Here is a 24440-nt window from a genome sequence, read left to right on the forward strand (position 1 = left end):
ATAGACTACTAGACTAGACTATAGACTAGACTATAGACTAGACTATAGACTAGACTATAGACTACACTATAGACTAGACTATAGACTAGACTATAGACTAGACTATAGACTAGACTATAGACTACACTATAGACTAGACTATAGACTACACTATAGACTAGACTATAGACTAGACTATAGACTAGACTATAGACTACACTATAGACTATAGACTAGACTATAGAGTAGACTATAGACTAGACTATAGACTAGACTATAGACTAGACTATAGACTAAACTATAGACTACACTATAGATTACACTATAGACTAGACTATAGACTAGACTATAGACTAGACTATAGACTAGACTATAGACTAGACTATAGACTAGACTATAGACTAGACTATAGACTAGACTATTGACTAGACTATAGACTAGACTATAGACTAGACTATAGACTACACTATAGACTAGACTATAGACTAGACTATAGACTAGACTATAGACTATAGACTACTATAGACTAGACTATAGACTACACTATAGACTACGACTATAGACTAGCTTAGACTAGACTATAGACTAAACTATAGACTAGAACTATAGACTAGACTATAGACTAGACTATAGACTAGACTATAGACTAGACTATAGACTAGACTATAGACTAGACTATAGACTAGACCTATAGACTAGACTATAGACTAGACTATAGACTAGACTATAGACTAGACTATAGACTAGACTATAGACTAGACTATAGACTAGACTATAGACTAGACCTATATACTAGACTATAGACTAGACTATAGACTAGACTATAGACTAGACTATAGACTAGACTAATAAGACTAGAACTATAACTAGACTATAGACTAGACTATAGACTAGACTATAGACTAGACTATAGACTAGACTATAGACTAGACTATAGACTAGACTATAGACTAGACTATAGACTAGACTATAGACTAGACTATAGACTAGACTATAGACTAGACTATAGACTAGACTATAGACTAGACTATAGACTAGACTATAGACTAGACTATAGACTAGACTATAGACTAGACTATAGACTAGACTATAGACTAGACTATAGACTAGACTATAGACTAGACTATAGACTAGACTATAGACTAGACTATAGACTAGACTATAGACTAGACTATAGACTAGACTATAGACTAGACTATAGACTAGACTATAGACAGACTATAGACTAGACTATAGACTAGACTATAGACTAGACTATAGACTAGACTATAGACTAGACTATAGACTAGACTATAGACTAGACTATAGACTAGACTATAGACTAGACTATAGACTAGACTATAGACTAGACTATAGACTAGACTATAGACTAGACTATAGACTAGACTATAGATAGACTAGACTATAGACTAGACTAGACTAGACTATAGACTAGACTATAGACTAGACTATAGACTAGACTATAGACTAGACTATAGACTAGACTATAGACTAGACATAGACTAGACTATAGACTAGACTATAGACTAGACTTTTAAAACTATAGACTAGACATTAGACTGGACTATAGACTAGTTGATTGAAAAATGAAGAGTATATCATAACATAAATTATTCGCTTGTCAGAAGGAAAATGTTTAAGATCAAATCTAGAGTTGAGTCAGATGTGGTTTAAGGTCACTAAATCAGACATTTTCTGCAACAAACTGATGATTTTGAAGAGCAAAAAAACCATTAAAATGATCATAACAAAGCAATGACATATTTATGTTATTTTGCAAAATGTTTGTAAAACGATCGTGCCAATGTGATCTACAAACATTAAAATGATCTATTGATATGACTCATTTACTATTTCCCAATCGCCTTAAAATGCAGCTAATGATCATGACATCTTTTGTAAGTGTTAAACAATAACAACACCTCGCTCAAAAGTAATGATATGTAATACATGTAATGTTTTATGATAGATATAACTGATGATCAAAAACTCACTTCTCACGCTATTCATAGCCAATATATAATTTTAGATTTGACATATGGCCAAAATGGGGGGAAAACACAACCTACCACAAATATAAATTAAAAACTTAAATGTATAATTTGATATATGAAATACAACATAATTGGAATGAAACGCTATAAAATTTTATACATAAAATCAATTAAAAATCATAAAATATTAAAGTAACGGCAGGAATATTAATGACGAAGAGGAGGGTTTATGGTGAGAAAGAAAGAGAGAGCTTATGAGGTGAAGATCATTTAAAACTTTGTGAGAGTAAAAGGGTAGAAGCTAGAAAAGTACAGTGCGTAAGTTGAAGCATTATTTGTTTAAAAACGTGTGGAGAATTTTAATTATTTTTGAAAATTAAAGAAAAATACAAGACACAAAATATTTTCTGGTATTTAATTATTCAAAGAGAGTGAAACCGAATTATTTTTTTTTATTTGGTTTCAGTTATCAATTATTTATGCAAAAAATGCATTTAAACAGCGGCTTATAAAATCAAATTTTGGAGTGAATAAATTTGGAATTAAATATGCGCGCCCAATAGTATTAAATAAACAAAAAATAATTGCAAAATAGTTGTATTATATCAGTTTAACTACGTTTTAAACGATAGTGGGGGATTATTAAACACACACGTAGTGAGAGAGTTAAAAAAAAAAAACGAGAGAGAGAGAGAGCGAGCGAGAAATCATCACTTAGACCTCAGTTATAATGGTCAATCACTGATGTTTTACGAAAGACATCCGCTTTATAAATACACCATAAACCAAGGAAGTCCATTTCATTGTGCAAACAACAACTGACGGGTTGACATTAAACTCACTACCCAGTTTTGTCAGCCAACTACGGTTTTGAACTACGATTACATAACTTGGATTAAATACATTAAAAAGAAATAAATAAAAAGAAGAAAACAAAAAAAAAAAAAGAAAAAATGAAAGTGTTTACCTTGACTTTGCTGGCCGTTTTGCTAGTGGGAGCCTCGAGTGCGGCCAAAATAAGACGTGGCGAAAAACGTGCTGCTTTAGAAGAAACCAAACCCACAGAAACAGAAGATGCTACGAAAGCGGAAATATCTGAAGCCGATACCGATAAAAAGGAGAAAGAGGTTCATAAGAGAGGCATTTTCCATCATGGTGGTGCTTTAGCGGCTCCCGTTAGTTTATGGCCTAAAACTTATGCTGCTCATTATGGCTATGGTTTACGTTTGCCTGCCTCCTCTGGCTTTTCAGTAGCTCCTTTGGCTGCTGCTTCAGGTCATTCGTATGGTCCCGCTGTTTTGAAATATAACTCCGGTTTCCATTATAAAACTTTGGCTGCTCCTTCTGTTTTCTCCGGTGTATCCAGTTTAGGTGGTGTTTCTGGTTTAAGTGCCGCTTTTCCCACCTACGCCAGTCTAAGTCCTGCTGTAGCTCATGTTCTTCAAGCTGCCACCGCTCAGCCTTTTATCATTAGACCCGGTGGTGCTGTTGTTCAGTCCTACAGTGTTACTTATCCTCATCATAAAGCTGCTGTAGCTGTAAAACCTGTTCATGCTTTTGCTTCGGTAGCTCCTGTACAACCTGCCGTTGCCGTGCAACCTGCTGTTCAACATGTTCAACCTGCCGTAGCTGCTGTACAACCTGTTCACACTTTCCAAACTGTAACACAACATCTGCATCCTGTACAACCTGTCCAACCCGTACAACCTGTAGCTGCTGTCCAACCTGTTCAACCCGTGGCCGCTGTACAACCAGTCCATCACTTGCAACCCGTTCAGCCAGTGCAACATTTGCACCCGGTACCACCGGTTCAATCTGTTGTTCAAGTACAACATTTTAAACCACCCGTACATTACGATGTCACTCAACAATTTCCTTCATTTTTCCAGACCTCCTTTGTACAACCCGCCCCAGTTCCTGCCCTGCCCCAAAATCCTGCTGTAGCCTTTAGTCCCGCTCAACCTAACTTCCCTAATATTCCCACTTTCCCTAATCCTGCTGCTTTCCCTACTATACCCTCAGTGCCCGCTACTCCCGCCCAGCCTGCAGTACCAGCTGTTCCTGCTACTCCTACTATTCCCACCATTCCCTCTATTCCCAATTTCCCTCAACCCCAGGTACCCACCAACGGTTTCTTCCCCGTTAATGTACAACCTCCTTTGCAGCAACAGCCCCCCGCCTTTAACGGCGTCCATCCTCAGGCCCAATTCCCTGGTTTTGGTCCCATTGCTGGTAACAATCCTGATGTGGGTAGTGCCGAAGCCGCTCCACAAATTCCCGTACAACCTGAACCCAGTCCCGAGCCAGAATTGCCCACACCACAACCCCAGCCTACTCAACAGCCTTGGAAGCCTGTTTTGTATCAACCTCCCACTGTTGAGAGTCATGTGAATCGTCCTTCTCACACATTGTTGCCTCCTTATGGTAACTCTCCTGCTGAAGGTAAGAGCATGATTTTTATGTCTAACACTAATACACTTACAGTTTTAAACTCTCTTTTACATTACATTTACTCTAAAACAGATCTAAAAAGCTTTAGACTTAAAGCTTTAAAGACTAACAAACTTTTTATTTCTAGGTAAACATATTTAAAGGATTTCTTTGAAGGAATGGGTTCCTTCCTAATTAAGGAAATTTTTAAAAATTGAAAAGCTTATCAAAAGTTTCTAGATCAAAAACATTGGTTTTCTTAAAATTCAAATGCTTTTGTTTGACAAAGAAGCTTTTGGAAAGCTATTTAAAATTTGATCTTCAAAACTCTGATTGAGTTGTAATTTAGCAGATCTCTCAGCATCACATTTAAAGCTTAAAAACAGTTTAAAATAGCTATTTTTTAAAACCGCAAGCTTTATTGTATGAATGGACTAATTCCACTTCTAATGTTCTTGAATCAGTACCGCTGGATATCCTAAGTCGAAAGTTTTTGTTAAGGCGATGAGCTTTTGAATTTAAACTTTTAATTTTAATTAATCGCTTTTAAGTCGAAAGCTTTATATTGTCGATCATTACAATTTCTTCAGATTGATTCTTTTGGAGAAAAACTTACAGAATGTTTCCTAAATTTAAACTTAACACCATTTTCAAAGCTCAAAAATAGTGCAAAAAGCTTATTTGGTTGTTCATTTCAATTTCTTCAGATTGATTCTTTTGAAGAAAAACTTATGAAAAGTTTCTTTCTAATTAAGTTCCAGCTTGCCAGAATCTGAAAAATATGGGTGCATTTGTTGATGAGAATTGGAAGCTTTCCTGACATTTTTTACAGAAAAATGTTTGACAATTTCTCTGTTTGAGCACCAGATTTGTAGATTTGCCAACATTAGCTCTAAAGCTTAAAAATATCATCGGTTTTCCTTAAAGTTCGGAGCTTTCTTGATGTTTGTTCTCGTGAAGTAAAATTTATGAAAATTTCTTTCAAATTTGAACTTTAAAGCTGCGATTAAGAACCAGTTTAGAAGATATCGTAGCATCAATGGGATTTAATGGAACTTCAAGAGCGACAATCCTTCATTTCCTTTGATAGCGCATTACAGACATAATCAACCACACAAACGCAAAATCTCACATTTTAATACTTCTTACACCTTTAAATTTCCTGAAACTTTTACACTTCCTCAGACATTTCCCACACCTCAAACCTATACCTACTCAACCTCTTTCCTTAACCAATCCTATATTAATTCCTCTAAAAAACAGCTTAATTCAAACACACCTTTCTGTTCCTTAATCCCATCGCTTACTCCTCTAGGTTACCTTCCTCCCGCTCCCTCTTCACAAAATGGTAAACTCCAACAGGAATACACCATCGATAGCAGTCTATTCGATAATCTCTCCGATGCTGATATTCAAAATATCTTTGCCCAGGCCAGTTTAGCTGCTCATCGTGATCATCATCATCATACAGTGCACAACTATCACACTCGTTTCTAGATCAACGAGTTCGTTGAAAGGCGAAAGCAGTTCATTAATATAACGAATTTTTTCATAAATTTATATTCGTAGAAAGTTAAGTAGGAAAGTTCTCAGTGTTTTTGTAGAGCTTATAAATTCAAAAACGAAACTTAAAGGCCAAAGTATTTTTAAGTTAGTAATTCAGGAATATGTTTGTGTGTGTTTTCTACTTGAAAGCCACCAATTTGCAGTGTATACTTTAAGGCTTAAATTTTAGTTATTAATTAGAATATTGTATTTTGTATGTAGTTAATATTTATTACAAATTTTTTATTGTTTCTTAAATTGTAAGAATAAAACAGAAAATATAATATTGAAAAATATAAAATTTGCGAGGGAGAATATTTATTCTATTAAGGGAGATATAGTAGTATAAACAAGCTACTCCGAATGTTAAAGTTCCAGTTTAGTCCAGACTATAGACTATTCTAGAGTCCAGATATAGACTATTCTATAGTCCAGACTATAGACTATTCTATAGTTCAGACTATAGACTATTCTATAGTCCAGACTATAGACTATTCTATAGTCCAGACTATAGACTATTCTATAGTCCAGACTATAGACTATTCTATAGTCCAGACTATAGACTATTCTATAGTCCAGACTATAGACTATTCTATAGTCCAGACTATAGACTATTCTCTAGTCCAGACTATAGACTATTCTATAGTCCAGACTATAGACTATTCTATAGTCCAGATTATAAACTATTCTATAGTCCAGATTATAAACTATTCTATAGTCCAGACTATAGACTATTTAAAAGACCAGACTATATACCATTATATAACCCAGACTATAGACTAGTCCATAGTCCAGACTATTTACTATTCTATAGTCCAGAATATAAACTATACTATAATCCAGACTATAGGCTATTCTATAGTCTAGACTATACTACAGTCCAGACTACACTATAGTCCAAACTATAGAATATACTATAGTCCAGACTATGGTCTATAGTCCAGACTATAAACTATACTATAGTCCAGATTATAGACTATTCTATAGTCCAGACTATAGACTATTCTATAGTCCAGACTATTAACTATTCCATAGTCCAGTCTAAAGACTATTTTATAGTCCAGAGTATAGACAATTCTATAGTCTAGATCTTAGACTATTTTATAGTCCAGATCACGGACTATTCTATAGTCCAGACCACTGACTATTCTATAGACTATTCTATAGTCCAGACTATTGACTATTCTATAGTCCAGACTATTGACTATTCTATAGTCCAGACTATAGACTATTCTATAGTCCAGACTATAGACTATTCCATAGTCCAGACCATAGACTATTCTTTAGTCCAGACTATAGAATATTCTATAGTCCAGAGTATAAACTATTCTATAGTCCAGACTATAGACTTTTCTATAGTCCATACTATAGGCTATTCTATAGTCCAGACTATAGACTATTCTATACTCCAGACTATGGACTATTCTATAGTCCAGACTATAGACTATTTTATAGTCCAGACTATAGACTATTCTAGAGTCCAGACTATGGATTATTCTATAGTTCAGACTATAGACTATTCTAGAGTCCAGACTATAGACTATTCTATAGTCCAGACTATAGACTATTCTATAGTCCAGACTATAGACTATTCTATAGTCCAGACTATAAACTATTCTATAGTCCAGACTATAGACTATTCTATAGTCCAGACTATAGACTATTCTATAGTCCAGACTATAGACTATTCTATAGTCCAGACTATAGACTATTCTATAGTCCAGACTATAGACTATTCTATAGTCCAAACTATAGACTAATCTATAGTCCAAACTATTGATTATTCTATAGTCCAGACTATAGACTATTCTATAGTCCAGACTATAGACTATTCTATAGTCCAGACTATAGACTATTCTATAGTCCAGACTATAGACTATTCTATAGTCCAGACTATAGACTATTCTAGAGTCCAGACTATAGACTATTCTATAGTCCAGACTATAGACTATTCTAGAGTCCAGACTATAGACTATTCTATAGTCCAGACTATAGACTATTCTATAGTCCAGACTATAGACTATTCTATAGTCCAGACTATAGACTATTCTATAGTCCAGACTATAGACTATTCTATAGTCCAGACTATAGACTATTCTATAGTCCAGACTATAGACTATTCTATAGTCCAGACTATAGACTATTCTATAGTCCAGACTATAGACTATTCTATAGTCCAGACTATAGACTATTCTATAGTCCAGACTATAGACTATTCTATAGTCCAGACTATAGACTATTCTATAGTCCAGACTATAGACTATAGTCCAGACTATAGACTATTCTATAGTCCAGACTATAGACTATTCTATAGTCCAGACTATAGACTATTCTATAGTCCAGACTATAGACTATTCTATAGTCCAGACTATAGACTATTCTATAGTCCAGACTATAGACTATTCTATAGTCCAGACTATAGACTATTCTATAGTCCAGACTATAGACTATTCTATAGTCCAGACTATAGACTATTCTATAGTCCAGACTATAGACTATTCTATAGTCCAGACTATAGACTATTCTATAGTCCAGACTATAGACTATTCTATAGTCCAGACTATAGACTATTCTATAGTCCAGACTATAGACTATTCTATAGTCCAGACTATAGACTTTTCTATAGTCCAGACTATAGACTATTCTATAGTCCAGACTATAGACTATTCTATAGTCCAGACTATAGACTATTCTATAGTCCAGACTATAGACTATTCTATAGTCCAGACTATAGACTATTCTATAGTCCAGACTATAGACTATTCTATAGTCCAGACTATAGACTATTCTATAGTCCAGACTATAGACTATTCTATAGTCCAGACTATAGACTATTCTATAGTCCAGACTATAGACTATTCTATAGTCCAGACTATAGACTATTCTATAGTCCAGACTATAGACTATTCTATAGTCCAGACTATGGACTATTCTATATTCCAGACTATAGACTATTCTATATTTCAGACTATAGACTATTCTATAGTCCAGACTATGGACTATTCTATAGTCCAGACTATAGACTATTCTATAGTCCACACTATAGACTATTCTATAGTCCAGACTATAGACTATTCTATAGTCCACACTATAGACTATTCTATAGTCCAGACTATAGACTATTCTATAGTCCAGACTATGGACTATTCTATAGTCCAGACTATGGACTATTCTATAGTCCAGACTATGGACTATTCTATAGTCCAGACTATGGACTATTCTATAGTCCAGACTATAGATTATGTTATAGTCCAGACTTTAGACTATTTAATAGTCCAGACTGAAGGCTATTCTATAGTTCAGCCTATATACTATTCCATATTTCAGACTATAGACTATTCTATAGTCCATACTATAGACTATTCTATGCTCCAGACTATAGACAATAGTCCAGACTATAGACTATTCTATAGTCCAGACTATAGACTATTCTATAGTCCAGACTATAGACTATTCTATAGTCCAGACTATAGAATATTCTTTAGTCCAGACTATGGACTATTCTATATTCCAGACTATAGACTATTCTATATTTCAGACTATAGACTATTCTATAGTCCAGACTATGGACTATTCTATAGTCCAGACTATAGACTATTCTATAGTCCACACTATAGACTATTCTATAGTCCAGACTATAGACTATTCTATAGTCCACACTATATACTATTCTATAGTCCAGACTATAGACTATTCTATAGTCCAGACTATGGACTATTCTATAGTCCAGAGCATGGACTATTCTATAGTCCAGAGTATGGACTATTCTATAGTCCAGACTATGGACTATTCTATAGTCCAGACTATGGACTATTCTATAGTCCAGACTATAGATTATGTTATAGTCCAGACTTTAGACTATTTAATAGTCCAGACTGAAGGCTATTCTATAGTTCAGCCTATATACTATTCCATATTTCAGACTATAGACTATTCTATAGTCCATACTATAGACTATTCTATGCTCCAGACTATAGACAATTATATCAACTGTTCGTACCACGCTTTAATGGCTATTTAGTACCAAAATGTGTACGTATTCTATTACCCATCACTAATAACTAAAGCACAAAACAATGTTAGCGCCAATAGTTGAAAGCTTTTCCTGGCAAAAACACGCGGAAAAAGCTTTTCATTCATAAATTCGTTCACAAAAACTTCCGGTGATTGTAAATAGAGTAAATGTGTGTGTGTGTGTGTGTTGTTAACACACACATTTAAAGATTACACTTGTTGCCAATACTTAGATTTTGGGGGGCATTATTTACGCTAAAGTTCTGAAACATTTACTATGTTTAAAGCATTTTTAAGAATTCAAGTATCCAATCATCTTCAGTTGCGGTTGTAAGGTCGTTGATAACGGACGTGTTATAACGGTTAAATAAATTATTTAAAAAGTAAAGAAGTTTATTGTGATAAATCAATTTACGAAAGCTAACGTGCGATTATATTCTTATAGGTGTTTGTTTTAAATTTGACATTTTTTATGAAGTGTTAAGAAAAAAGAAATGATAAAAAATTGTTGGGATATAAAGCTATGATTCTACTCCCACAGTTGAATGTAAAATTTGCAAATAAAGTTGTTGCTATAGAAAGAATGTTGCATATTTAAGTTAATCTAGCAAAAAATACATAAATTGTTGCAAATTGTCTGGAAATTTTCTAATTAAAGAGAAGAAAATTAAAATTTAAAGAAAAGAATTTTTTTTAATTTAAAGAAAAGAAAATTTTTTAAAATTAAAAAAGTGTTTTTGATGAATTCAAGAAGATTTAGTATTGTAACTTTATAAAAGTATTAAATAAAAAAATTCAAAATCTAATTTTGAAAATTAAAAATTTACATCTGTAAATATTTCTAATAATATTTGAAATATTGTTTAATTAACATAATAAATAAATTAAAAAAAAAAATTAAATATGAAATAAAGAGTAATTTTTAAAAATATTTTTAAAATAGTAAAATAATTTAAAGCATTTCAAGAGTGTGAAAAAGTGCTTATAACCAAAAAGATAGCAATAAATATTTAAAAATTATTGAGACAATTTCGCAATTTATTAAATAAATTTTTAAAAAAAAATGTAAGTGAAAAAGTTTATATTTATAACTAAACAAAAGAAAAGTGGAATAAATTTGCTGATGACTTATACAAAAGGTAGGTGTTATGGTATTGATTATAAATTCTGATCCAAAAGTTAACAAAGTTCAACTCTTTGCTACCTTCTACTAAACATATTTGAGGAATATAGAAACAAAAGCAGCTATCTCCACTTTTTTGTATTAATATTTTTCGATATACAAATATTTCATCAGATATTTAATTTAATATTTTTAAGAAATTATTTAAAATATTTTTTATTTAAATAAATTTATTTGAAATTTATGCGGATCAAAGAACACTTCATGGTCAAATTTATGGCACATAAATAAAATTTCTTTAAATAGTATACTTTAAGATCTCTTTTTTGTGGTTTTGTTAAGAAAAGATATCCCAATTAAATTATGCCTTTAGACACAAAAAATAATTATTTAGTGCCCCATATAAGTATTTTTCTATTTATACCTTACAGCAGCACAATGGGGAGGATTCGATAAAGTCTCTATAATTTTAAAAATATCTTTCTATAGTCTGGACTGTAGAATAATCTATAGTCTTGACTATAGAGTAGTCCAAAGTCAGGATTATAGAATAGTCGATAGTCTGAACGGTGAAATAATCCATGGTCGATGGACTATAGAATAATCCAAAGTCTGGGCTATGGAACAGTCTATAATAGTTTGGACTATAGAATTGTCTATAGACTGGACTATGGAATAGTCTATAGTCTAGACCATAGAATAGTCTATAGTCTGGACTATAGAATAGTTTATTGTCTGGACTATAGATTGGTCTATTGTCTGGAATATAGAATAGTCTATAGTCTGGACTATAGAATAGTTTATAGTCTGGACTATAGAATATACTATAGTCTGGACTAGAGAATAGTCTATAGTCTTGACTGTAGAATAGTCTATAGTCTGGACTATAGATTAGTCTATTGTCTGGAATATAGAATTGTCTATAGTTTGTCTATAGATTAGTCTATAGTCTGGACTATTGATTAGTCTTTAGTCTGGAATATAGATTACTCTATATAGACTATAGAATAGTCTATAGAATGAACTATAGAATAGTCTATAGTCTGGACTAGAAAATAATCTATAGTCCGGATTATAGAATGGTATATAGTCTGGAATATAAAATAGTTTATAGTTTGGACTATACAACAGTCTACAGCCTGGACTTTAGAATAGTTTAGTCTGGACTATAGAATAGTCTATTGTCAGGACTATAGAATTATCTATAGAATAACTATAGGCTAATATATGTATGGTCTGGACTATAGAAAAGTCTATAATCTGGACTATAGAATAGCTTATAGTCTGTACTATAGATTACACAGTGAGACAAAATAAACGAAAATTGAAATACCTGGGAAGTGATACTATTTTTCTGAAAGGTGGATCCGAGTAGAACAAGAATATGTCTTTGAAATTTTCCAAACACCTCCAAAATCTTGAGTTACGGGTAAAAAACCGGTTTTTCGTACATTTAAGTCAGCAACATTGTTGAATCTGAACCGATTTTAGGTTTCTCCACGGATTTAGAAAGCAGAAACTGAGGCCTTTATAATAACATATATAACGTTTAAGTTACCTGGAGAGATATGTATGAATTTCATCAGCAAACCTATTTTTTAATTTAATTTTGCACCGTTGTCCAAGTTTGGAGATGTTTTTTGAAAGTAGTTCATATAAGAACCGTACTATTTATTAATTGATTAGAAACACATGTTTATTCATGAGTAAAACGCAACTTTGGTTTTAAAAATCTGTTTGCAATTGACGACGTTATTGATTTTTTTCTTAATACAAAATTTTTCCAAAACTAATTTTCCGAAAGATGCTTCATATGGGGGTAGGGCTAAATATGGGCCGATCCGCATACAATTTGGTGGATGGATTAGTTAGTTAGTTAGTTTGAAAGGAGGATGTATATACATCAAATCCGAAGAAATACACCTAGGCCTCTATCGGGCCTGTTGTGCGCTCCTTAACCAGTGCCTTAGGTGGGAATCGAACCCACCACCTCCGGTCTACCAGACTAGAACACTAACCACTAACCTACCGGAGGCCATGGATGGATGGATTAAGATTTATATAAAATTTATTTATGCTACATTTCATCGTGATACTGATGTAATTACGAGAATTATGGAATTAAAGTCGCTTGCTTAAGGAGGATTTGCATGGGGACTGGGGTCAAATAAGGTCCAAACAATGCAAAAATCGGTATAAATGAGTTTGCTGTAATCTTTAGTAATACTGCCGATTCATTAGACAATATGGTCTTATTTGACCCTAGTCCCCATACAAACCCTCCTTCAGAAAATGACTTGAATTCCATAATTTTCCTCTTAATATTAATATTACGATGAAATTCAGCATAAATAACTTTTATATAAACATAAATCCTTCCACCAAATTTTTGGAGGATCGGCCCATATTTAACCCTATCCCCCATATAAAGCATCTTTCAGAAAATTAGTTTTTGAAAAATTTTGTATTAAGAAAAAAATCAATAACGTCGTCAATTGCTAACGGATTTTTAAAAACAAAGTTGCGTTTTTTTCGTGAATAGACATAGATTTCTAATCGATTAATAAATAATACTGATCCTATATAAAATGCCTTCGAAAAACATCTCCAAACTTGGACAACGGTGCAAAATTAAATTAAAAAATATGTTTGCTGATGAAATTCATACATATCTCTCCAGGTAACTTAAACGTTATATGTATATGTTATTATAAAGGTCTCAGCTTCTGCTTTTTTTACCAGTAACTCAAAATTTTGAGGTGTTTGGAAAATCTTAAAAACATATTCTTGTTCTTCTTGTTCTTGTTCTTTCAGAAAAATAGTATCACTTCCCAGGTATTTATTTTTGTCGCATAGTGTTATTCTATAGACTCTATATATAGACTCTATTGTCTGGACAATAGAATAGTCTATAGTCTGGACTATAGAACAGTTTATAGTCTGGACTACAAAACAGTCTATAGTCTGGACTATAGAACAGTCTATAGTTTGCACCATAGAACAGTCTATAGTCTGGACTATAGAATTATCCATAGTCAGGACTATAGAATAGAATAGTCTATAGTCTGGACTATAGAATAGTCTATTGTCTGGAGTATAGAATAGTCTATTGTCTGGACTATAGCCTGGACTATAGAATAGTCTATAGTTCGGACTATAGAACAGTCTATAGTTCGGACTATAGAACGGTCTATAGTTTGCACCATAGAACAGTCTATAGTCTGGACTATAGAATAGTCTATAGTCTGGACTATAGAATAGTCTATAGTCTGGACTATAGAATAGTTTATAGTCTGGACTATAGAATAGTCTATAGTCTGGACTATAGAATAGTCTATAGTCTGGACTGTAGAATAGTCTATAGTCTGGACTGTAGAATAGTCTATAGTCTGGACTGTAGAATAGTCTATTGTCTGGACTACAGAATTGTCCATTGTCTGGACTGTAGAGGAGTCAGTAGTCTGGACTATAGAATAATCTATTGTCTGGACTATAGAAGAGCCTATAGCCCTGAATATAGAATAGTTCATAGTCTGAATTATAGAATATTCTATAAGTCTGGACTATAGAATAGTCTATAGTCTGTACTATAGAATTGTCTATGGTCTGGATTACAGAATATTCTATAGTCTGGACTATAGAATAGTCTATAGTCTGTACTATAGAATAATCTATTGTCTGGATTACAGAATAGTCTATAGTCTGGACTATAGAATAGTCTATAGTCTGTACTAGAATAATCTATAGTCTAGAATATAAAGAAGTCCGCAGTCTGGTCGACATAATAGTGTATAATGTGGACTGTAGAATAGTTTATTGGACGACCTATAAAATATTATATAGTCTGAACTATGGAATGGTCTCCAGTCTGGTCTTTGGAATATGTTAAAGTCTGGTCTATGGAATATTGTATAAGATGTACTATAGAATAGTTGATATTCTTTAACGTGTTCTTGTAGGGTATCATATGGTCGTTTATTATCGCTTTTTGTAATTTTTGAACCAACATTTGTTTATACAATTTGTAAAAAAATGGGAAAAATTGTTTATTTTAAGTACTTGTATGTTTATAAAAAAAAAACATTTGTTATGGTCATAATAATTTAGTTGTTTATAAAAATTATTAATTTTTGTTTGTTTTAAGTTTTTTTAGTTAATTATGAAATAAATTTATGACGGTCCAATTTAAAGGAGCGGTTAGATAATGAAAAAATTGTTGGCCTTTGAGCAATATAAATATATTATAGAACTGATGAAAAGAGTTCTTTTGCTAAAATATAATGAATTTTAAATTAAAATACTTATTGTATACCCTTTTGTGATTTTAGGTCAAAATGTTTGAAATTTGATATTTGATATTTCATTCCGCCTTTTGTATGTTTAGTAAAAACTTAACATATTGACTTAGGAATAGCATAATAAGGGGTTTAAGCCATTCTATTTAATATATGAAAATATTGACGTATTTAATTGACCCATATTTTATTACAATAAAAAACAATTATTTGCCATTTTCTTTACATAATAGGACCCCGAAAAACTTCATATAAATTTAAAGATATATTGACATTATCAAATTTTTAATAAATTTTCTTTCAAACTTGATTGATTTTTTGAAACTTTTTTTAAAATTTCTTTAGTTAAACAAACGATCACTGAAGATCAATTTGATGTTCGTGTTAAAATAACATGTTTTCTAAAGCATTCCAATAGACCGCATTGTTTATAATATTTTCTAAAATTTTTAAATAATTTTGAATATTTTTTTACAAACAATCATAAAATGCTTATATTTTCGCTAATTTTATTGTAATTTGAAAATAAAATATTACGCAAAACTAAACTAAATATTTCAACAATATTTTAGTTTAAACAAATGAACACCATTAGGCCGTAAGAACTACAAAAGCAGATGGCTTTAATTTTCAAAATATTATTTAACATCATGCCACTATTTTTAAATAATTTATTAAAATTTATCAAAAATGCATTTTGCATCGAACAGTATCTAGAGATAGCACATGTATTAACAAATTCTTATTAGATCACCCACATGCTAACTTACAAAATTACTTAAAATACCACACTTGTCTAGAGTATATATGGCGAAAAAAATATCAAAGAATTTTAAAAGTGTAGTAGCAAAATATTTTCAATACAGATTATACGTGATCTAAATAGATAAATATTTGAAACACTTAAAATCGCAGTAATACAATTTTTAAACTAAAATCTTATGTTTAGTTTTATACTTAAGAGTTCAATGTACGAGAATGATACAGTTATCGAATAAACTGAAATACTTAATCTATTACGCAAAACATAAATATAACTGCGGGATATGCAAAAAAATATTTTTTATGAAAATATTTGTTTGGATTAAACTTCAGGTGAGGGGAACATATAAAATTTTAAAAAATGTTAGTGGTATTAACTTTAAATGTAGGATTTATACATAAAGAGTATCCTACAGTCGCAACCATAAATAGAAATATCTATAAAATAGTCTATAGAATAGTCTATAGTCTGGACAATAGAATTGTCTATAATCTGGACTATAAAATAGTCTATAGACTGGACCATAAAATAATCTATACACTGGGCTATTGAATAGACTATAGTCTGGACTATAGAATAGTTCGTAGTCTGGATTATAGAATAGTCTATAGTCTGGACTATAGAATAGTCTATAGTCTGCATTATAGAATAGTCTATAGTCTGGCCTAAAGAATAGTTCATAGTCTGGGCTATACAATAGTCTATAGTCTGCACGAAAGAATAGTTTATAGTCTGGGCTATACACTAGTCTATAGTCTGGCCTATAGAATAGTCTACAATATGGACTATAGAATAGTCTATAGTCTTGAATATAGAATAGTCTATAGTTTGGACTATAGAATAGTCTATAGTATGGACTACAGAATAGTCCATAGTCTGGACTATAGAATAGTCTATAGTGTGGACTATAAAATAGTCTTTATTTTGGACTATAGAATAGTTTATACTCTGGACTATAGAATAGTCTATACTTTGGAAAATAGAATAGTCTATTGTTTGGACTATAGAATAGTCTATTGTCTGGACTATAGAATAGTCTATTGTCTGGACTATAGAATAGTCTATTGTCTGCACTACAGAATAGTCTATAGTCTGGAATATTAAAAAGTCTATTGTCTGGACTATAGAATAGTCTATAGTCTGGAGTATAGTCTACAGTCTGGAGTATAGAATAGTATGGACTATAGAATAATCTATAGTCTGGAGTATAGAATAATCTATAGTCTGGAGTATAGAATGGTCTATAGTTAAAATTGTCTATAGTCTGGACTATAGAATAGTCTGTAGTCTGTTTATAGTCGCCACTATAGAATAGTCTATAGTTTGGACTACAGAACAGTCTATAGTCTGGACTATAGAATAGTCTATTGTCTGAACTATAAAATAGTCTATAGTTTGGACTATAGAATAGTCTATAGTGTGGACTAAAGAATAGTCTATAGTCTGGTCTATAGAACAGTCTATAGTTTGGACTATAGAACTGTTTGGAACTAGTCTGGATTATATAATAGTCTATAGTCTGGACTATAGAATAGTCTATATTTTCGACTGTAGAATAGTCTGTAGTCTGGACTATAGAATTGTCTATAGTCTGGACTATAGAACGGTCTATAGTCTGGACTATAGAACGGTCTATATTCTGGACTATAGAACGGTCTATAGTCTGGATTATAGAACAGTCTATAGTCGTGACTATAGAACAGTCTATTGTCTGGACTATAGAACAGTCTGATCTACAGTCTCAGCTATAGTCTGGACCATATAATAGTCTATAGACTGGACTATATAATAGTCTATAGCCTGAGCTATAGAATAGTCTATAGTCTGGTCTGTAGAATAGTATCTAGTCTGGACCCTATAGTCTGGACTATGGAACAGTCTATTGTCTGGACTATAGAACAGTTTATAGTGTGGATTATAGAACTGTTTATAGTGTGGACTGTAGAATATTCTATAAGCAGGACTATAGAATGGTCTATAGTCTAGACTATAGAACAGTCTATAGTCCGAGCTATAGAACAGTCTATAGTCTGTACTATAGAACAGTCTATAGTCTGTACAATAGAATAGTCTATTGTCTGGAACAGTCTATAGTCCGAACTATAGAACAGTCTATAGTCTGTACTATAAAACAGTTCATAATCTTGACTATAGAATAGTCCATAATCTGGACTATAGAATAGTCTATAGTCTGGACTATAGAACAGTTTATAGTCTGAACTTGAGAATAGTCTATAGTCTGAAATATGGAACAGTCTGTACTACATAACAGTCTATAGTCTGGACTATAGAACAGTCTATAGTCTGGACTATAGAACAGTCTATAGTCTGGACTATAGAACAGTCTATAGTCTGGACTATAGAACAGTCTATAGTCTGGACTATAGAACAGTCTATAGTCTGGACTATAGAACAGTCTATAGTCTGGACTATAGAACAGTCTATAGTCTGGACTATAGAACAGTCTATAGTCTGGACTATAGAACAGTCTATAGTCTGTACTATAGAACAGTCTATAGTCTGGACTATAATAGGGGCTATAGACCAGTTCGTTATCTGGTCTATAGAATAGTCTACATTTCTAAGGTCGGGTGTATTTTGATTGTTGGCGCCATTAGAAAAAGCTTTTCTGCATAATAAAACATTAAAAAGCTTTTCATTCATAAATTTATCGATAGAAAACTTCCGGTTATAATAAATTGTTTAAGTGGGTGCATGAGAGCCGCAAAGTATACACAAATACAAACAACCAAAAGTAACAACTGTTTGACTAGTGACTAGGGGGCGTTAATCTAAATAAAGTTCTGAAACATTTTTGTGTCTTTGTAAAACAAAACATCCTCAGTTGCCGGTATAAGTTCATAGAAAACGGACGTGTTTTAACGGCAATAGGAAATTCATTACTCGCGCAGTTGTTTTTTAAGTGTTTTTGTATTTTTGACGAAATAATTAATACAGACAATTAAAAGATTATAGTGACGGTGAAAAGAAAGTTTGAAATTTTTATAAATTTAAAATTTTTGGATTTAAGTGAAAACAGCAGAGAAAATATAATTATTTGGAGATTTTTTTTTAATTTTGTGAAAATTAAATTTTTATAAATATCTAAAAACTAAATTTTCTTTAAGAAAAAAATATTGTTAATTTTAGTGAAAACACTTTAACAACTACGTACAAGTTTCTTTAAACAAATCAATAGTAATTTAAAAAAAAATATATTTAAATTTAAAAAATATTGCCTTTTTAAATAAAAATAAATTTGGCCTTAATTATGCAATAATTTAACAAATTACTATTTATTTATAATTAAAACATAAAGAAAAATTTAAATAAATTTTGCCGTTGATTTATACAAAAGGTAGGTGTTGTGTATTGATCATTAAATTTTTTAAAAAACAAACAAATTCCAAATTTGTTTCTTTGTTTTCAAATTGAATTTTAAGAATTTTTTAATTCATTTGAAAAAAAGTATTTAAAAAACAGTTTATGGGTAATAAATTAACAATAATAAATCAATAATTAAATAAATTTTTATGCAAACAAAAAGTGTAAGATCCAGTTCAAATTATGAAGGATCAAAGTGCAAATTTTTAATGAAATTTATGGAGTTTGAAGTGTTAGATTGGTTATAAAAGCTTCCAAATCTAAACAAACCAAATGAGCCGATAACTGATCTTCAATTAAATTATTTAATACTACAATATTCACACATTTTTTATAAAATTTTTTAAAACAAATTTGTTTATACAAAAAGTGTAAATTTGTGGAAAATGTTTCTTAAGCATTTATGCCTAAAAAATAAATTCTTATTATAATGATTAAAATTTTTAAGAATTTAAAATGTTTTCTTTAAACAAAGGAGTTGAAAGATATTACTTATTTAATATGCAAAAAATTAGCATAAATTTAATTATAATATAAAAATGTTTATTTATAATATAAAAATTATACTAGTTATACCCAGTGTGCTACGCTACCCTCATCGTAATGGAATCAAATATACATATATTTATATTTTTTATGTTTAGGTTCAATATTGAAAATCAAGAAAAAGACCTCCTTCAACAAGGACTCTATAAACTTGATTTTATGATTATTGTCTCAATATTACAGAAAATTCAAAATATAGGAGTTGAAGAACAAAAAACGGTACCAGAATGTCCAGACTGGACAGTCTGAACTAAACATTAGTCTACAGTCTTGACTATAGAATAGTCTAGACTATTAAAAAGTCTATAGTTTGGACTGTAGAATACTCTACAGTCTTGACTATAAAATAGTCTGCAGTTTTCTCTGTATAGGGACAATCTGAACTAAACATTAGCCTACAGTCTATATTCTGAACTATACAATAGTCTATAGTCCCGACTATAGAATAGTCTATAGTGCCGACTATAGAACAGTCTATAGTCTGGACTATAGAACAGTCTATATTCTGGACTATAGAATAGTCCATAGTCTGGACTACAGAATAGTCTAAAGTCTGGACTATAGAATAGTTTATAGTCTGGATTATAGAATAGTCTATAGTCTGGATTATAGAATAGTCTATAATCTGGACTATAGAATAGTCTATAGTCTGGACTATAGAATAGTCAATATTCTGGACTATAGAATAGTCTATAGTCTGGACCACAGAGCAGTCTAAAAACTGAATTATCAAATAGCCTATAATATGGATTATAGAATAGTCTATAGATTTGACCATAGAATAGTCTAAAGTCTGGACTGTAGAATATTCTATAGTTCAGTCTGACATATAGAATAGACTGAAGTTTGTACTATGGATTAGTCTACAGTAATGAATATTCTACAGTCTGGACCATAGAATAGTCTACACTTTGGGCTATATAATAGTCGACAGTCTTGACTATAGAATAGTCTATAATCTGGACTATAGAATAGTCTACAGTCTGGACTATATAATAGTACATAATCAGAACTAAAGAATAGTCTACAGTCTTGATAGAATAGTCTATAGTCGGGACTATATAATAGTGTATAGTCGGGGCTATAGAATAGTCTACAGTCGAGACTATAATATAGTCTGTAGTCGAGTCTATAGAATAGTCTATAGTCGGGACTATAGAATAGTCTATAGTCGGGACTATAGAATAGTCTATAGTCGGGACTATAGAAAAGTTTATAGTCGGGACTATAGAAAAGTCTATAGTCGGGACTATAGAAAAGTCTATAGTCGGGACTATAGAAAAGTCTATAGTCGGGACTATTGAAAAGTCTATAGTCGCGACTATAGAAAAGTCTATAGTCGGGACTATAGAAAAGTCTATAGTCGGGACTATAGAAAAGTCTATAGTCGGGACTATAGAAAAGTCTATAGTCGCGACTATAGAAAAGTCTATAGTCGGGACTATAGAATAGTCTCTAGTTGGGACTATAGAATAGTCTATAGTCGGGACTAAAGAATAGTCTATAGTCGGGACTATAGAATAGTCTATAGTCGGGACTATAGAATAGTCTATAGTCGGGACTATAGAATAGTCTATAGTCGGGACTATAGAATAGTCTGTAGTCGGGACTATAGAATAGTCTATAGTCGGGACTATAGAATAGTCTACAGTCGAGACTATAATATGGTCTGTAGTCGAGTCTATAGAATAGTCTATAGTCGGGACTATAGAATAGTCTATAGTCGGGACTATAGAATAGTCTATAGCCGGGACTATAGAATAGTCTTTAGTCGGGACTATAGAATAGTCTTTAGTCGGGACTATAGAATAGTCTATAGTTGGGACTATAGAATAGTGTATAGTCGGGGCTATAGAATAGTCTACAGAAGTCTATAGAATAGTCTATAGTCGGGACTATAGAAAAGTCTATAGTCGGGACTATAGAAAAGTCTATAGCCGGGACTATAGAATAGTCTCTAGTTGGGACTATAGAATAGTCTATAGTCGGGACTAAAGAATAGTCTATAGTCGGGACTATAGAATAGTCTTTAGTCGGAACTATAGAATAGTCTATAGTCGGGACTATAGAATAGTCTATAGTCGGGACTATAGAATAGTCTATAGTCGGGACTATAGAATAGTCTATAGTCGGGACTATAGAATAGTCTTTAGTCGGGACTATAGAATAGTCTTTAGTCGGGACTATAGAATAGTCTATAGTTGGGACTATAGAATAGTGTATAGTCGGGGCTATAGAATAGTCTACAGTCGAGACTATGATATAGTCTGTAGTCGAGTCTATTGAATAGTCTATAGTCGGGACTATACAATAGTCTATAGTCGGGACTATAGAATAGTCTATAGTAGGGAATATAGAATAGTCTATAGTCTGGACTATAGAAAAGTCTATAGTCGGGACTATAGAAATGTCTATAGTCGGGACTATAGAAAAGTCTATAGTCTGGACTATAGAATAGTCTCTACTTGGGACTATAGAATAGTCTATAGTCGGGAATATAGAATATACTCCAGTTGGGACTATAGAAAAGTCTATAGTCGGGACTATAGAATAGTCCCTAGTTGGGACTATAGAATGGTCTATAGTCGGGACTAAAGAATAGTTTATAGGTGGGATTATAGAATAGTCTATAGTCGGGACTATAGAATAGTCTATAGTCGGGACTATGGAATAGTCTATAGTCGGGACTATAGAATAGTCTATAGTCGGGACTATAGAATAGTCTATAGTCGGAACTATAGAATAGTGTATAGTCGGGGCTATAGAATAGTCTACAGTCGAGACTATAATATAGTCTGTAGTCGAGTCTATAGAATAGTCTATAGTCGGGACTATAGAATAGACAACAGTAGGGACTATAGAATAGTCTATAGTCGGGACTATAGAAAAGTCTATAGTCGGGACTATAGAAAAGTATATAGTCGGGACTATAGAATAGTCTGTAGTCGGGACTATAGAATAGTCTGTAGTTGGGACTATAGAATAGTCTATAGTTGGGACTAAAGTATAGTCTATAGTCGGGACTATAGAATAGTCTATAGTCGGGACTATAAAGTAGTCTACAGTCGGGACTATAGAATAGTCTATTGTTGGTACTATAGAATAGTCTATAGTCGGGACTATAGAATAGTCTGTAGTCTGGACTATAGAAAAGTCTATAGTCGGGACTATAGAATAGTCAATAGTGTGGTCTATTGAGTAGAGTTAAAAGCACTCCGTTTTGACAGCACGACTCCACTCGTCAGATGTAGTGTTACATAGTAGTTGATCCCGCTTTGTGGCTTAGATTGGATATAAAGTGACTACCAAGGAAATTGTTTCTCTTAGCGGCTAGTGCAAGGTATTTAAAGAGAAGATGGGAGATCGTCTCTTCTTTTTCCCTGTCTGAGATATTATTCATTGAAGGGGAGTTTAAGCCGACTTGCGTGTCTGCCTTGTATGCAGTGTTTAGTTATTGCTGCTGTCAACCTTGATATATATCATTTACTTGTAGCCTTAACAGGACAGAATCTGAGGATATTTCTTTTGATATTTTAGCACTGTCTTTAAAGATTCTGGTGGTGTATTCGCTTGATAGGTTACCCCTATACAAATCGCGGCTAGAAGTAACTCTTACTTTAAAAACCGACTTTGAAAGTCCATGTTTGAGGTAATATAATGGGATGATTGGTTCAAGATTGAACTGGACTATAGAATAGTTTGTAGTGGGTACTATAGAGCAGTATAATATAATAGTTTATCTATATGTAGATCTGACTAGTGTATGGTCCAACCTAAGGAATGGTCTTTGGTAGGTTTAATGTATATGGATTTCCAAACAATAAGGATTGAATTACACCAAAAAGTTACTATGTTACTTAGTTTACTGTGCGGCGATACATTATTATTTATTCACCACAATTCTTTACATCATTGACAATATTGGCGCCAATAAGGAGACACATCTCTGTAGTCAGATAAGCATAAGAAAAAACTATTCATTCATAAATTTGTCGAATTTAAACTTCCGGTGGAAATAAATAACTTACTATGTGTGGGTGTAGTTTATGGAAGAAGTTGGAAACAAAGATTATAAAACAACAATGTGGGCTTTAAAGAAGTTAAAGTTGTAAAACATTGTTATTTATACTGGAACCCAACCTCCTTTATCCTTAAAAATGGACGTTGAATTTGTGTAAATGTGAATGTTTGTTATAACAAGGTGTACGTGCGTTTTAGCATGTTGGTATAGAAATTGTTGCAAGTTGTTTAAACAAATATTAATTCTTTTATTAAGTGCCATTAAAAAAAGTAAATAATGAAAAGTATAAAGGTAATATTTGTTGCTATGATTCTACTCCCACAGTTTCAATTTGAAATTCATAAAT

The 24440-nt window shown here is 32.1% G+C and overlaps 1 protein-coding gene across 1 annotated transcript; it reads left to right on the top strand.

Moving 5' to 3' along the window:
* Positions 1-2775: 2775 nt before the first annotated feature.
* LOC119612950 (vegetative cell wall protein gp1) lies at positions 2776-6036 on the top strand. Its single transcript, XM_037968844.1, has 2 exons — positions 2776-4415; positions 5719-6036. Exons 1-2 carry the CDS (start codon positions 2927-2929, stop codon positions 5898-5900), a joined length of 1671 nt encoding a protein of 556 aa, XP_037824772.1. The 5' UTR covers positions 2776-2926; the 3' UTR covers positions 5901-6036.
* Positions 6037-24440: the final 18404 nt, after the last annotated feature.

This window comes from Lucilia sericata, unplaced genomic scaffold (genome assembly GCF_015586225.1).
Source record: "Lucilia sericata isolate MDLA Ls3-8-SP2 unplaced genomic scaffold, ASM1558622v1 Contig001883F_arrow, whole genome shotgun sequence".
NCBI classification, from domain to species: domain Eukaryota; kingdom Metazoa; phylum Arthropoda; class Insecta; order Diptera; family Calliphoridae; genus Lucilia; species Lucilia sericata.